The following is a 15,622-nucleotide window of genomic DNA, read 5'->3' as shown; positions in this document are numbered from 1 at the left end:
GAGTGCAGAAGAGAGGACTATTCGTCCTTTAATCCTCACACTTGTTTGGCCTTGAGCTCCTTCTAAGCCGGTTCTTGCTGGAGGGTCTCCAGACAAACGCTTGGCATACAGATGAAGGCCCGACACAAACACACAAACACCCATTCACGTGTGCACGCACATACTTATGTGATGACTTGAAGAGGTGCTATTAAGAATGAAGTGCGGAAAGAGGACTGGAGGTGTCCATGACCATTTTCGATGGAGCGTGACCAAACCGCAGTGTTTATATGAGAGCGAGACAGAGAAAAGATTTGTGTGTGTGTGTGTATTCTGTTTGTTTTATGTATGCACCAGCTTCTCTTGTCCTTGAGGTTGCACAGTAGCATTGTAAGTAGGTGAGAAAGGTTGGTTGGCAGGAAACCTCATCACCCATAATTCTACTGAGCAAAATGTGTGCACATGCTGTACTTGTGCCTGTTGGCTCTGTTCAGTCAAGAATGCTCACAGATCATGTAATGAAACAGAATGAATGGGTTTTGCGACATTCACAGCAAAAATATTGACAAGCCTTAAAATTTAGAGTTCTCATAATTCCTCAGTGCGTCTAATAGTGATAGTACTGCCGCGTCACGAAGTTCACCCAACATCCCATTGGGGTGTCAATATGTGAAATGCATTCTGAATCCAATTACTGTTGCAGTGAGACCGCCTTCACTTCAACATCTGTTAGATCTCCACCGCCTCGTGAAATGATAAAGATTACATTTCTCTGATTTCCTTATTTCAGAAAATTTAATTAAAAAATACCCAAAGTCTCTTGTAGCTTTCAACCTTCCCACCCCGACTGTGACACAGAGCCCCAAGCCCATTTCTTCCAGGGTTTGCGTCACAAATATATAATAAAGCACTGAGCATTTTCCTAAAACAGCAGAGCTCTGCAGTTTTTAGAAAGTGTTACTAAGAGAGGACTAAAAGATTGTAATTGTTGGGGATTATATTCAGCAATTGATTAATACATGCTGGAAAGCTAGTTAGTACTTACTGCAGCAGTATGGCACATTTAGGATTTGGTCAAAATAAAATACAATGCCCGTGTTTATGATAGGAAAGAAAGACGATCCAATCAAATAGCACGGATCGTTAAAATGTTAACTTTTGTAGAGAATACTGGCGAACAAGCTGCAGATAATACGTAGCAGCATTGCTTCTTTACCGGTTTTGCTCCTTGGTGAAAATTGGTAGAATATAACGAGCCTTGAAAAACAATGCAGGTATTTTTAAGAAAGATAAAAACAGCTTCTTAAATCCATGCACCTGTTCTGTTTTTACCACTCTGTCATGCCATATTAATGTAATAAACCTTGAGAAAGGTTTATTTGTCTCCGGTTAAACAGAGTAACAAAAACAAACTCGCAATCTATGAAGCAAGCTGCCAGTCTACGAAGTCCAACCTAATGACTGTCCTTTCAACCAGCCCCAGAAGCCTAGGCCTACTTATCACCCACCAGCCAGCCATACAGGCAACATTAGAGCACAATGTACTTACTAAGGTATACCAATCGGTCTTTCTCACTCTCTCTCACCTCTTACTCTCTTTTTTTGCTCTCCCTCTCCTCCACAGTAATCAACAGAGGCTTATGTAACTCTCTCTACCTGTGCTTATCTCTCTCTAACACACACCGACAGGCACATTGGCTGCCTTACTAATAACACGCTGCCTCAGTCCGGGGAGGGGGAAACAGAAGGAGTGAGGATGGGGGATGAGAAGCGAGCGCTTGGCGTGGGGATGGGCAAGACCGGAATGAAAAGGAGAAAGGGAAAGAGGGGGGGATGAGAAGTAAGGAAGGAAAGGACAAAAGGAGAAAAGGTAATAGAGGAGAATGTTAGGAGGTGACAGAAAAAGGATGATGATGAAAGGAAACAGTGCTATTCTTGCTTGCTCCTTCCCAAACAAAGCCACTCTTTCTCTAAAACCCACTATCATTTCCCCAAACACTGACTGACTGACAGAGAGAAATGACTGCTCCTCTGAGGGACCAGAAAAAAGTGAGGTGAGAAACCTGGCTGCTGGATAATGAAACACACACACACACATACAGAATTTCTCTCTCTTTCTCTAGCTCTCTGTCTCTCACACACATCCATCTAGCACAATGTATTCTTGTAAGCAGGCCCACTCTGGCAGATGCATGCACCAGTGCTCGCATGCATACGCAAAATCTTGTTGTTTTCCAGTGTTCTGTTTTCCCATCTCCCCTCCTTTTATTTTTATTTGACGTACAATTGTGTGCCAAGAGTATCAAATTATTAGACTTGCCTTTCCAAGAGATTTTTAATATGGCAGAGACAGAAAGAAACTTCCTACTGGCTTCTAATTAGAGGCAGGGAAAAAAAATGCAATGTCCTTGTTTTAAGTAGCATTAGTTTGCCTGGGTACAGATGGCATTTAAAAAAGCAGTGAGAAGAGAGGCTCAGAGACTTTGAAGAGTGGAGGTGCCCTGTGATTTGGCCTCTGTCAGAGCAGAGCTCCAACCATCTGTCTGGTGTGTGCGTACGCATGTATTGATGTGCATATCTATATGTGGTTTTGTGTGCGTGTGTGTCGACTATCACAGAGATGGAACGCACTCGAAAGATTACAGGAAAAACAAACTCGAGGCAGAGAGATGTGAGATGATAGCGTGAGTCAAGGCTGCAGTCATCCCATCTACAGGAAGAAGCTCTCTGCTCATATCACCTTGACCGTTCTGTTCTCTGCTATTGGACAGACAGAGAACAGGGAATCAGTGTGGTGTCAGTCTGTAGAGGAACATTCATTATTCAAGTCAGTAGAGGAGAGAACATACTAACTGTGCAGAGAAAGGGCAGCTCCTTTGAGGAAAAAAGGTATTGTTGTAATGCACAAGTACTATATTTACTTGTGCATTACAACAGGTATGAGAAGAACGGATCAAAAATGGGAACTAAGCAGTCGTCCTCCTCGCAAATGAGGCACTGACTGGAAAGACAAGCAAAGCTGAAGTTTAGGCTGTAACTGCAAACTACAGAATAAAGCTGAAGACCACAAATTAATATTTACATTTAAATCAAGACCAAAATTACAAGTTCAATCTAACTGCAGAGATGACGCCAGTGTAAAGCAAGTTTGTACTCTAGGTTACTTGATGGCTTTTATCACTCCCCACATCAACAACAGCTCTAAAAGCTTTTCTCCAGTTGACTAAATGCTTACAGCGATCTAATGGCAGCAGGGGAAATATATTATGTGTTCGGTCTGCAGCTTCTAAATAGAAATGGGCTGCGCTAAAGCATTTTAAGCATATGCACCGCGAGTACTGTGTTTATATCATGAGCAACCAACTCCAGACTGCTGCAGAGTAATTCCACGCATCACATCTATGCATCTGAAAACATAAAAACGTTCGGTTATGACCTTCTGGGAGCGCATTTTCAAAACGGTTGAGCCCGTCTGATCACAAATTGTGAGACAATAAAATTAAATCTTTCTTGTTTCTCTTGTTGTTGTTTTTTCTCTCTTTTTCTGATCTAAAAATGTCACCTTACAGGGGGCAACAACTGCACTCTTTCTGGCTTCCTTTCCAAAGTCACCGGCAAAAAGGGTGTTTCAGGTAAAACGAAAATAGCTCTGATTAAAATATAATTTTGGCTAAACAGGTCCTGTTCTGTGCAGCATTATGCACACTGAACGTGGTCAGACTTTTAATACCTCCATAAACCTAATTTCAACTCTAGCATTGCATATTTGTGATGCTGCCTGTCGAAAAAAGCTTTTATACATTCTCAGTTTAATGCTTCTTTTTGCTGCCTATCATGCAACTTTCACTAAATATTACATATAATTTCATTGTGCGTGCAAGATGCACCTATTAGTATCACAGGCAATCCCCATCACGAGTTATATGACAGAATTAATGCTTGCTACTTGTTACCATGGGAATCTTTTCTCCATTACCTCCTTCCATCCCACACAAAGGGAAATGTGGCATCAGCCTTTTTACAGTCGGTCCTTACACACAAAGAGCAGCAATTTAGTTTCACATTAGGGCTGTCATTTGAAAAAGCTGTGTCTCCGGATCAATTGTATTTGCAGTCATTGATCAGGTAAGCATTGACCTCTGTGTGCATATGAGATGAAGACCTAAGAATAGCCAGCTATTGAACCAAAGAGGTCTCCGATATTGCATGTGTTTCAGATTGGTGTGTTTGAGGCTAGCTCAAATCAGCTGTCAGAACATAAAATCACGGCCTGACCGCCTTCCCCGAAGGTTAGACAGAAAGGCGGGAGGGGGAATCTGGCGCTATGCGGGCTGATAAAGAGACAATATGCTTATCCATTCAGAAGAAATCGATAGACAGAGGAAGGGGGAGAGATGGAGAGATACCCTTGTCGAGTCAATGTTGCGTTCGTGCCCTGAGTCTTTGGGGCAATTTGCCAGTTTTGGTGAATTTTGCTTCAGCCATCTCTGTCCACGAATGATGCTAACAGTGTTAAAGTTCCTTCATGTCTTCAAGAACAGAAGAGTGACTGCAGGGTGCATCCTGTTGATGAGGAGGGTCATTTACAGAACAGACTTCATGTTCCCAATTTAGCTGAGCAGGAGCTGGAGATCATCAGCCCATCTGCCGATGGTCACTGCAGAACATTCGTTACTTCAGCAGCTCTATGCAGCATCTCTCTGATGTAGTTTACATCAGCAGGGTAAGGGTGTGTTTCAAATCCATCCCCGGTTTAGCAGAAAGAGTGAATCACTGAGTGAATTGAATTTTAGAAAAACGCTGATAATTCACTGTCGACCTGCACCGAGACTTCAAGGTGCTGCACTGTAACGACGCTCTATCAATATGCCCCTAAAGCCAGGAAGACTAAAGTTTTGAGGACTTTTTTTTGAGGTGTCACCGTGACAAAACCGACATCAGGACATCCTGCGGCTGGCTAACAGGACAGCGATCCACTCATTGAACCAAAAAGCAGTCTGACACCAAGCACAAATCTCTATCCCTCTCGCTCCTTCGCTGCCTTTCTGAGTCTCTCCTCTTTCTTGTTCTGTACTTACATTTTGGCAGTCACAGGAGAGTTTTAATTTGCAGCCCATTTCTCTCTTTAATGGCAGTGAGTGTGTGGGTGGGTGTATGCGTATGCCTGTACAGTAACAGAGAGAAGAAAAAGATGAGTCAATGATGCCAGCATACTAGTCTCAGGGCCCTTCTAAAGTCCTCCATGTTTTTAATCACCAGCAACTCTAACATCTAATTAATCATTAACATTTCTCCTGCTGATCCTTAACCCTCTGGGGCCACCTTGAAGAACATCTCTCTCACACATAATCTTTGTGTCTGTGTGTGCATATATAGTACGTGTCTATTTCAATTGTGAGGCAGGTGGCCAGGGCAGTAGTTAGGATAGCAATTATTGTAAGTGAGGGTGTTCACAGACTAAAAAAACCCACCTCCTGCTCTCTGTGTGTGCTGACCAATATAACTTTTACACGAGTGCATGTGAGGATTGTTTTCCCAGTCTTCATTTACTGTACTATATTCATCTTGTACACGATGCGGATAAGCATAGCTTGTTTGCCTTAAATTGTCCGATTAGCTCTGATATTCTTTTCCAGACGAGTGATGTCAGCATCGCCTTCTGTCAAACACAACAGCCAGTTTTCCAGGCATCATTAAAAAAAGATTCAGTCTGGGGTCTAATTAGATTTTTTCATCCAATGTGTGAAAAAAGGGACTGTGCAGGAGAGAGGAATGGGATATTCCTCAAACTACTGTACTGAACAAACATGCAAAAAAAGAACGAACTTTACAGGACATAATAAAACATCGAGATCTCATCAGGACTTAGAGACTTAGGCAAATACAACCTCAGCTGAACAAAAACACATGACATATTACACCGTGTCATTAATTGCTGAACAAAAATGCAGAAGAAGTATGCAGCATGGTTCAAGTTTTAAAATCCTTCTCTGTATGACGTTCTCAGTCTCTCACATTGTTGTGGAGAACTTATTTGCAGGCATTTGTTCATGCACAGCTCTCTTAAAGTCCCGCCACAGCATTTCAATCAGGCTGGGACCTAGTGCAGGTCTCACTAGGTGAGACCTGCGCCACTGGCACACCTTGATTCTTTTTTCTGGTGCAGATTTGCTTTTGTTTTGGGGATCACTGCCCTGTTGCATTACTCAATTTTGGCTGAGCTTTAGCTGTTAGAATGATGGCCTCACATTTGACTCTAGAATACTTTGTATACAGAGGAATACACAGTCAGCGACTGGAAAACAAACCCTAATCATTCCCCCTTTGAGCTAATTATTATGGCCAAACATCTCCATGTTGCTCTTGTCTGTCTGAAGCACATTGTTCCAGTCTTTAGAGAGGAGATGCTTTCTCCCGCCAACAACTTCAAACAACCCATACTTGTTCAGTCTTTTCAAATTTCACTGCCATGGACATTGAACATTTAACATGCTAACTGAGGTCTGTAAAGTCTGAGATGTGGCTCTTGGGTTTGTGCAGAGCATTGCATGCCCTGACCATGGTGTGAATTTGCTGGAACATCCACACCCGAACAGATCGGCAACTGTCTTGAATGTTTTCCACTTATGAATAATCATTCTCACTTTATAATGATGGACTTTGGCTGGTTTGACTTTGGTTTTGGAAAAGCTCTAAGAACCCTTTGCAGATGGTCAGCAACAATCGCTTCTCTAAGATCATTGCTAATGTGTTTCCTTCTTGGCATCCTTCTCCAGACCAGCAAACTGCCCAAACTGCTGCTTTTATAGAGGTGCTCACACTTGCTGATGATAGATTAATCAAGTGCATTTGATTAGCAGCACCTGTCTGTTACTTACCCTCTAAGTGTGGACTTAGTTTTTCACTCTGCTATTACATCTAGTCTTTGTTAACTAAATGGATGACTAAATGTAATATCCCATATTTTGTTGTTAATCTGATGTTGTATTTATTTTATTTTAGGTACAGCTAATGACTGCAAGGTTTTATTATGCCCTGATATGTAAAACCTTAGATTTTAAAGAGGCTGTACTTTCCTTTTTGACTGTTGCAGCATTACATTTGAACATGCTAAGCGGTCAACTTTTAAACTGATCCTGTGCTAGACAAGAGTGATTACAATAATTAATTTAGCCTCTTGTGAACCTAGCCTTCAGCGAATGCACTGAGAGTTGTTTTAACGATGGCATGTGTCCTGAGCAAACACACATTTGGCTGTTACTAAGCAGATGTCGCCTTGCTGTGCAGCCGTGTGGTGTTTTACAGGGACTCCCCTGGCTTTAAAGTGGACGGTGGTGTGACAGGTCTGTTAGTTAAGAGATGGCCAAGAAATTTGCCCCATCATCTGAGTGTTTATGGATGAGGCGGTGTATCTCTTCCACCTTTAACTTCCGTTTCCATCCTCATAGTGTTCTCTCTGCTTCCTCTCACTTCACATTCCTTTTCCTTCCCCGTCTCTGCTCATCCTCTTTTTTTCTACCTCCTCCGTCCTCATCTGCACTTTCTCATTCTCCTTTTCTCCGATCCTTTGTGTTCACTTCCTCTGCTTTCCCCTCTCCTCCTGTGCTCAGTGCATACAGACAGGCGTGGACTTCACTGCCAGCAGTGATTTATTCTGCTTAGGCAAATGAGTGTGGCTTACAGCATGCTGCTCCTTTTCTGCTTCATCAGTACACATTGCAAATAACACTGGAGCAGGTTGGAGCCCGTAGGCACACACACACATCCTGAAATGGATCTAAGAGAAATGCTGGAGGGGTTCTTCTGCAATACAATGGGGTGATGTGATTCATTCCTGCGTTCTGGATGTAGTGGAATGTGTAACTGAGCATGAGACTATGCAATTCATGCCCTCATGTAATTACTATTTTCGCAGTGGCATCCCAAGCAGGGGTCACACGCAGAAAAATTACCTCTTATGGTCACTTACTCACTAGAGCTGGAAGTACGACCGAAATCAAAATATTTTTCGCACATTTGCACAGCATAACATGACTCACATTACTTTAATTAACAGTTTCTTACTAATTTGAGCTGCATGAGAACATTTTTCACTTGTACTAAAAAATTATCTTATAAAGTCCTGTAGTTGGAATTTTTGTTGAATTTGCTGAATTTAAAAAAAGTTATGACACATGTCATCGTGTTTGGGAACAGCTGTAGAAAAAGATTCTTCTTTCAAGACTTTATTTTGATTAATTGATTCAGATTTCTGTGACTCTTTCACAAGTTCAAAAGGGTTTTGGGTATCTGCACAACATTTTTTTATGAACGTAAAGAAGCGCAAAATGCAAATTAATAAATGCTCTCTTCGGTCACATCGATGCTGTCATTGCACTGGTGTGCCAATCACAGGAAAACATGACAACACCAGCTTAAATGGCATGAAGCTTCCTCTGGAAATTACATTATTATCTGAACGGTGCAGACTGACTGCACAGCACCTCATAACTGCAACCACAGGACTTTTATTTGATTTGTCCACTGGTGACTGAAATAAATAATGAAAAACATCGAGCTATGCTGTTTCAGTATTCCTGAATCTGGTCACACTGTCGAGTGAAATGTGACACAAAAATGTTTTTAGAATAAAGCATGAACGGTTGCTATTTTCCCTAAAAATAGAGAAGGCAATGACGAGGCAATGGGGAAATTCTGTAAACTTCCACATAAACAAGAGAGTATCAATTTATAATGGGTTCATGTGCCTCGGTGTTAAAGTGAAAGGGAGAGGAGGTGCTGCCCCATGGATACCTGTGACCTGGTCGACAAGGATACGGGAGGTGATGATGCGTCCGTACTGGGAGAAGAGCTGCTCCAGCTCCTTCTGGGTCATGGTCTTGGGCAGGCCGCTCACATAGAGGTTAGCGTCACGGATGGAGGCTGAGCTGGGTCGCGCATATGACACCTTTGGGGAAAAGAACACAGTGTAAGGGCTTTTATAAATAAATTAGAGCTTTGCTGCTTTATTACGCATAAAAATCATAAACAAGATTATAGCGTTAGAGGTGCGAGGCTTTTATGTGCGTGTGTTGTGGATGGGCAAGGATGCGGATCACTGGATCCACAGGGAGGAAAATGTGACTGCGTTTTCTGAGTACACCTTGCCTTAGGGATTATCATTGTTAGGAAAAGATTTAGCTGCTTAGAACACTGGAGAGATAACACATCATGCCTCCCCCAGTCTTTGCAGAAGGAGATGGAAACTTTGCTCCCCAGAGTAGAAACCACAGGTGTTTTACTTTGAAAAGGCAGCTCAGGCAACCAGGAGAAGAGGATTCTGACTTTGTCCAATACATAACTACAAGACAAAACCACGCTGCTGATGCTGTTCTGGGTGAAAATATGAATGAATAAAAAAGGCTAGAGCCAACATGTTTTGGTGGCAGGCATCAGTTTTCATTAGACTTTTTAGTGAATGCAATAGCATTCCCTAAAGATGCTATTTGTAAATGTTATATCTAATTCCTGGAATTGAATAACTGTGCTGCGCAGCTCCCGCCACAAGTTCTCCACCAGTGAACTTCAACACCATCTTCATTTGTCGACCCGCAGCGGTGAAAGTTGTGTAAATCCCATTACTACCGCTGCTGACTGGAGCAGCTTTCCCTTGCAGTACTTTCATTACCTCTGACATGTGGAGACATAAGTCATCAAATAAGGTTAAAGTCAGGCAAATATTGTGGATATATGCAGTCATATCCTTGAGCAACAGCACGGAAATCCTTCTGAACTCTTACAGTGAGAGAATAAGATTGGGAACAGCTGGCTTTCCCCGTGTCTCACTTCTTAAAAACCTGCCGCACATCTTCGTCTTTAGCCTCTCCTCTGTCTTCCTCTCTCCGTCTGCATCTCTCTCCTTTCCGCTGCCTGAATATTTTCAGTCTGCTTCCTTCCTCTTTCTCGCTCTTCCAGATTCTGCCTCTTTTTTTCTGCTCCTCTTTTTCTCCTCTGTACAGCTCTCCCTCATTTTCTCTCCTTGTCAGCCAACTCCAGATGTCTTATCCATCAACACCTCCTCAAGCTGTAAGCGGTATTGTGTACAAGTGTGGTGCGCTGCGTGTCTGACGCAGAAGTGGCGTGTGCAAGAAAGTTAGAAAAACTGTAAGTGTGAAGATTAAAGGGAGTATAAATGTGTCTCAGATTATGTGCATGCATGTCACTGTCAGCTCCTTTCACCTTTGGCTTTCTGCTTCCCCTCACACCTCGCTAGGAAAGCTGTGTCGCAGCCTTTGCTGACAAATCTGAGGTGTCATGGTGAAGGAAACAGCGGCAGCGAAACCAACTCGAAGACGCTTCGCAGAGACATGTCACCCGAGACCATGTGAATCTCTGGGCCAAGCGTTTCCTTAGTAGTGTAGTGGCAGAGAGTGGGAAGGGTGTGACATGAAAGAGCGACAAACTTAATTTTAGAATTACCGCGCTGCCTTTTAATTTACCTTGTTACCTTTAGGGTTTTTCAGTCTGTTGTGGAGAGAGAAAGCAGGGAAAGAGAGTAGTGGGAGGGAGGAAATGAAGTGTGAAAAAGAGATAGCGCTAGACAGAGATGCAGGGTTGTCTTCTGTCATTATGAAGGCCGCCTTTATCTCACGAACCACTTGAGGCAACCTCTTGTGTCGTGAGAGTGTGAGAGTGAAAATCTGTGAACTCAAACTGCTATAATAAAAGACTTCACAAAATGCACACTGTGTAAACAAAATTCAACTTCTACCCATTTTTTAAAATTGGGAAAAAGCTTGTTTTTACTTAAAAGCACGACGCACTGTGTGAGATTCAAAAAGCATCTCTGATGAACAAACAGGCACGTTAGTCAGATTCAAATGCACGACTGTGGTTCATGAGTCTACCTGGCAAACTGTCTGTTGCAGTATTAATAATCAAAATCATATTATATATTTTCAGCTTTCCTCGATGTTCTATTGTATAACTGCATTTCTCAATTTGGAAAAAAAAGCCTCTATCTATGAGAATATTATGAATGTTGTGAAAACACAATATTCAGCTTGCAGTATTTTTAATACTAGCAAACTGTAACTTGATTCATCAGTTCGTCTTATAAATCGTAGACACAAGATGGTATATGCATGCATTTTTTAAAAGGCATGCAAATTCCTTTTAAAAATCTTTAAAAGTCTTTAAAGATCCTCTTACTTAACAAATGATTTGAATATTTATTACTACTTTTACAAAACAGTGCTGGAGGAACCTTAAAAAGAGCTAATACGCAACAAAGCTAGGGAGGAAAAAAGTGAAAGAAATAAGGGATTTACAATAAAGTAACAACTGTTTGGACTAGCTGATAGTGAAAGCCACTTTGAAGGGCGGTGCTCCTCTGATGGGGATTTGTGCAGTCGCACACACAAGCTTGCACTCTGGTTTTTAGGTAGTCATGTCTCTCAGAGAGCCCTGCTACGAGCGCAGCTCATGTGGAACACACGCAAAAATACAGACGTGGACACATCAACCCGTAAACATTAGGGGTGCAACGATATTCGTATCGATATTGAACCGTTCGATACAGTGCTTTCGGTTCGGTACGCATATGTATCGAACAATACAACATTTGTAATTTATTTTATCAACTTTCCTTCTGACGATGCTGTCTGTGTTGAGCGCTCAGTGAATCTGCGTTCGACTACTCCGCCTAGGCTGCACTGTCGAGCGCAGATCCACTGAGCGCTCAACACAGACAGCATAGTCAGAAGGAAGAGCGCGGGGCAAGCTAGCAAGACAGAAGTTAAGCTCTCCTTGCAACATGGACCTCCCCCACCCTCATTCAGATCTGGCGTTTGGAATTATTTTGGTTTTCATGTGACGTATGACCCTGAAGGTAAGCGAGTCATGGACTAAAGTAAAACAGTATGTTGGATGTGCCATGCAATGCTCAATTACATGGGTGGGAACTAGTGTGTTAGCGCAGTTAGCTCGTTAACGTGTTGGCCGTCTAGCCCCATGCACGGGGCGATCGGCAGTAGCTCGTTAACGGAGATTTGTCGTGTTGTGGTGTTAAGGTCATTTCAACGAGATTAACCTGAAAGCACTAGTGGGAACACAACGAATATGACTGCACATTTACGCCGACATCATCCTAGTGCAAAGACAAAAACAACAAGCATGCTACTAACTTTAGCCGAGTCATTTAGACAGCTGTTAGCACATGATTCTCCTTATGCTGCTGAGAATATAGCCCAGAAGAAGCGGATAGTATAGCTTTTATTTTGGTAAGAGCCATTTCTCTGTAATAAACTCTCTTTTCCAAAGATGAGTGATTCCTCAATCAGATACAGGGCTCGCAAAATCGCTAGCCCGACGTCCTGGGGCTAGCGATTTTTTTCAGTCGGGCTACCAAAATCTATCTCTGCCCTGCCCGTCGGGCTATTGTAGGAAGGAAAAATATATGTCAATGCTTTTGCATTCTTTCAGAAATGTAGCTGGGTAATTATGTCATTGGCATCGGTGAGCCACTGTCAATATGTGACATATTGAAATCGCGTTTGAATTTGCGCTTGTTTTTTGCTTTCACTTTGCAATCGTGCGAACTGTGTATAGAGAGCGACAGCACTGATCTGTGAGTGATGATAATTTGTGCACCAATTCCTCTGACATCGTCTTATTAATCGTTAGCTTACTATGCAAACATGACAAGTGAAATCTCCCGCAGCAAGCTTAAACATGTGAGAGGTTGATCGCGCAGAGAATCGCTGAGCTTATGTGAGTGCGTGTGTAAAAGCAGCAGGATATATATATTTTACTTCTGCTGAGCCAAATAAGACAGGTCAGGGTGAAGAAGTGACAGCCAAAGAAAAGCTTACCACAAAACGGAGAAGTTATGACAAATCAGACTATAAGGCAAAAAGAAAGTGCAGCTTTATGGTTTCATGGACAAAATAATTTCTGTGGCTGCAATATGACGAGCTAAATAACCAGGGCTGCACATAAGTGGTCCGCAGGTGCGCATTCGCTGTCAAAATAAAAAACACGCACAAGGGTTAGGGTTAAATTTAAAAACTGTACTTTTGAGTTAAAATATATATTTATAATTTTAATAAATGACAAATTAAAAAGGCATGAACATTTTTTTGTATCGAAAAAATATCGAACCGTGACACCAAAGTATCGAACCGTGAATTTTGTGTATCGTTGCACCCCTAGTAAACATCTCATCTTTACATATATATTCACTAATACAACACATTTACTCTATAAAATCCACATTTTAGACATCACGCACAAAATATATATGAGGCTCTTATTTTTTAAATTCGATACCAAGCCAGACAGTTTATGCTGTCCAGGGAATGGAGGGATTCCCCGTGGGATTCCCTATTTGCAAACAGGCTAATCCCATCCTATTAGATTAGATTAGACTAGATTAGATCAGATGACAGAAAGAAAGAATCCAGGGATTACCACAGAGCAACAGATTACGGCCCAGCTTAAAACAACATATCAGCAGGCACAGAGCACAGAGGATGACAGCAGAGAATACGAGGGGAGAAAATTAGATTAACAGGAGGATTGATACACTGTAAAACATCTGCTCAAACTATTACTTGTGAGGGTTCTTTAAAATGTGTTTGGAGGAAGGACAGCGCAGTACTGAGGCTGATATTACTGCTGTGACAACCACCATCGAGCCTGCAGATTAGTCTTGCCATTTAGAATGCAATAACAGAGCCCTCAATTATTTTGGACAATATGATGATTGATGTGTTTCTTCCCTTTTATTCAGAGATAACTATAATTTCACCTTTACATTCTGACATTTAAAAAGCAATTAGCATATCAACCATAGTCACAAGCTTTTTTTTAATGTGTCTCTTTGATTTAGATGGTCTTTTTCATTTCTGACGCTCATTGATGTTAATCCCATCTCACCCTCCAGCACATCCGCTAACAGCATCACTATCTAAAAGGGCTCTCAGAAATTAGAAGGAAGTCTTATAATTTAAGTTTAACACGACCTCCACAACTTTAAATTACTGAAATCTTTTTGTCCAAAGAACACTTTTCTTACTTTAATTGCTTGTCTGGTCGTTATGTAACAGACTGCGTCATAGGCATGCACGGTGTGATTTACCTTGATTGTTTTGGTCTGAAGTCTGAGTCCATTTAACGTGTTGATGGCTTTCTCTGCATCCTTTGGATCAATGTAGTTGACAAAACCGTAGCCCAGACTCTGTCCTGAAATGCCAAAAAGAAAGGAAGCATTTTAAAATGTGTTCACAATCCAGGTGTTTATGTTTCAGGTAAGGCCTTGCCTTTTCAGCAAGACAATGCCAAACTGCAGGATGGTCATACTAATGATATGAGTTCAGGTGCTATACAGTTTTATATATAAGGCAATACTTGGATTGCTGCCTTCCTATATAGGTTCCTTGCTTGCAGTAAAACATGCTGGTCATTATCCTCTTCGACCGCAAGGTTACTTGTTATTTTCTGTTCCATTTGCCTGAACTGAATTTGGCAAAAGAGCTTTTGTCCATTTAGCACCTTCGGCTTGGAACGAACTGCAGAACGACTGGAAAATGACAGAATTCATTTCATTAAGTGCTTTTAAAATTAAACTAAGAATCCTTGAGGCCAAGTCCATAACATGCAACTGTTTCAATTAGATTGTTTGTCATTTTAACAGAATTTTATTTTGTATTTTTCATTTATTTTTACGTGTGTTGCTGCTGCCTGTATTTAATTGAGTAATTTTTGTAACTGCGAGGCACTTGCTGCTGCCTATCTTGGCCAGGTCTCCCTTGAAAAAGAGGTTTTTAATCTCAATGGGATCTTCCTGGTTAAATAAAGGTTAAATACAAAAATTAAATAACAAATAAACAGGCCTCAGCATCTGAGAAAGGTAGAAGTGATGTCAACACAGTTGCCCAAACTGACAAATTAATTAAAAGGGGTTAAATGACCTGTAACTGTTTAATTTTTAAAATTTAGGGTTTTTTTTTTGTTTGTTTGTTTGGTTTTTTTTTAGAAACAAAGTTGTTTTAAAAATTAACTTTATTTTGATTGTGCATTAAAAAAACAGCCTTACCACAACACCCAATTATTGTGGTGCTTTTCTTTGGAACAAGCCGCCTGCTAACCTGAGACAACATGCATGTGTGCCTGGAAAATCCTTCACAACATACATGTGCCGTCGTTACTGCCGACAAGATCAAAGCGACTCCTGCCTGGAGCACCGCGAGTTTTGATGTGACTTTTTTTGTCATGTGAAGGCTGCTTTGTTGCCACGGCTGTTCAGATTTGTGCTCTAAAACATTTAATGAGTGAGACATTGTCTTTCCAGGTCTCTCTATATGAAAATAAAGGCATAATAAACACATTGAATACCCCCCAAAAACTGCTAGTTAATTATGGTGTAATAATGCACATAAACAAACAAGAAAGAACCTATGTGTTACTTCATGCCTGAACAGCCTTACTTGGTGTGTTACGCTCTTATTGTTGCACTTCTCATTATTATTTTTTATTGTACTTGTGTTCTTGAGCTCGAGGGAATTTAAGGCGCCGGAGCATCCAGTTGAAGTTACTCAAAATATATGTGTCAACTAGTGAATGCCTAAAATATAATGCGATAAATGTTACTCAAATTCTCTCT

General features: G+C 41.4%; 1 protein-coding gene across 7 annotated transcripts in view; it reads right to left on the bottom strand.

Annotated features, from left to right (window-relative positions):
- The window catches only part of elavl4 (ELAV like neuron-specific RNA binding protein 4), an 80,910-nt gene that overhangs the window by 16,092 nt on the left and 49,196 nt on the right, over positions 1-15,622 (bottom strand). For 6 of the 7 annotated variants that reach the window (XM_086281552.1, XM_086281546.1, XM_086281550.1 and 3 more), the window contains 2 exons: positions 14,099-14,202; positions 8,774-8,926 (listed from right to left, as the gene is read on the bottom strand). In XM_086281552.1, the coding sequence (XP_086137678.1) occupies positions 8,774-8,926; positions 14,099-14,202 (257 nt within the window). Of the gene's footprint in view, positions 1-8,772; positions 8,927-14,098; positions 14,203-15,622 lie in introns of all 7 variants that reach the window. The other variant, XM_086281545.1, reaches the window with a different exon arrangement.

Source organism: Aulonocara sp. 'chitande type north' Nkhata Bay, linkage group LG23 (assembly GCF_057382095.1).
Source record: "Aulonocara sp. 'chitande type north' Nkhata Bay isolate Kocher_YH1m ecotype deep benthic linkage group LG23, A_spYH_male_GT1.1, whole genome shotgun sequence".
In the NCBI taxonomy this organism is placed as follows: Eukaryota; Metazoa; Chordata; class Actinopteri; order Cichliformes; family Cichlidae; genus Aulonocara; species Aulonocara sp. 'chitande type north' Nkhata Bay.
This window is presented reverse-complemented; position numbering and strand designations above follow the sequence as displayed.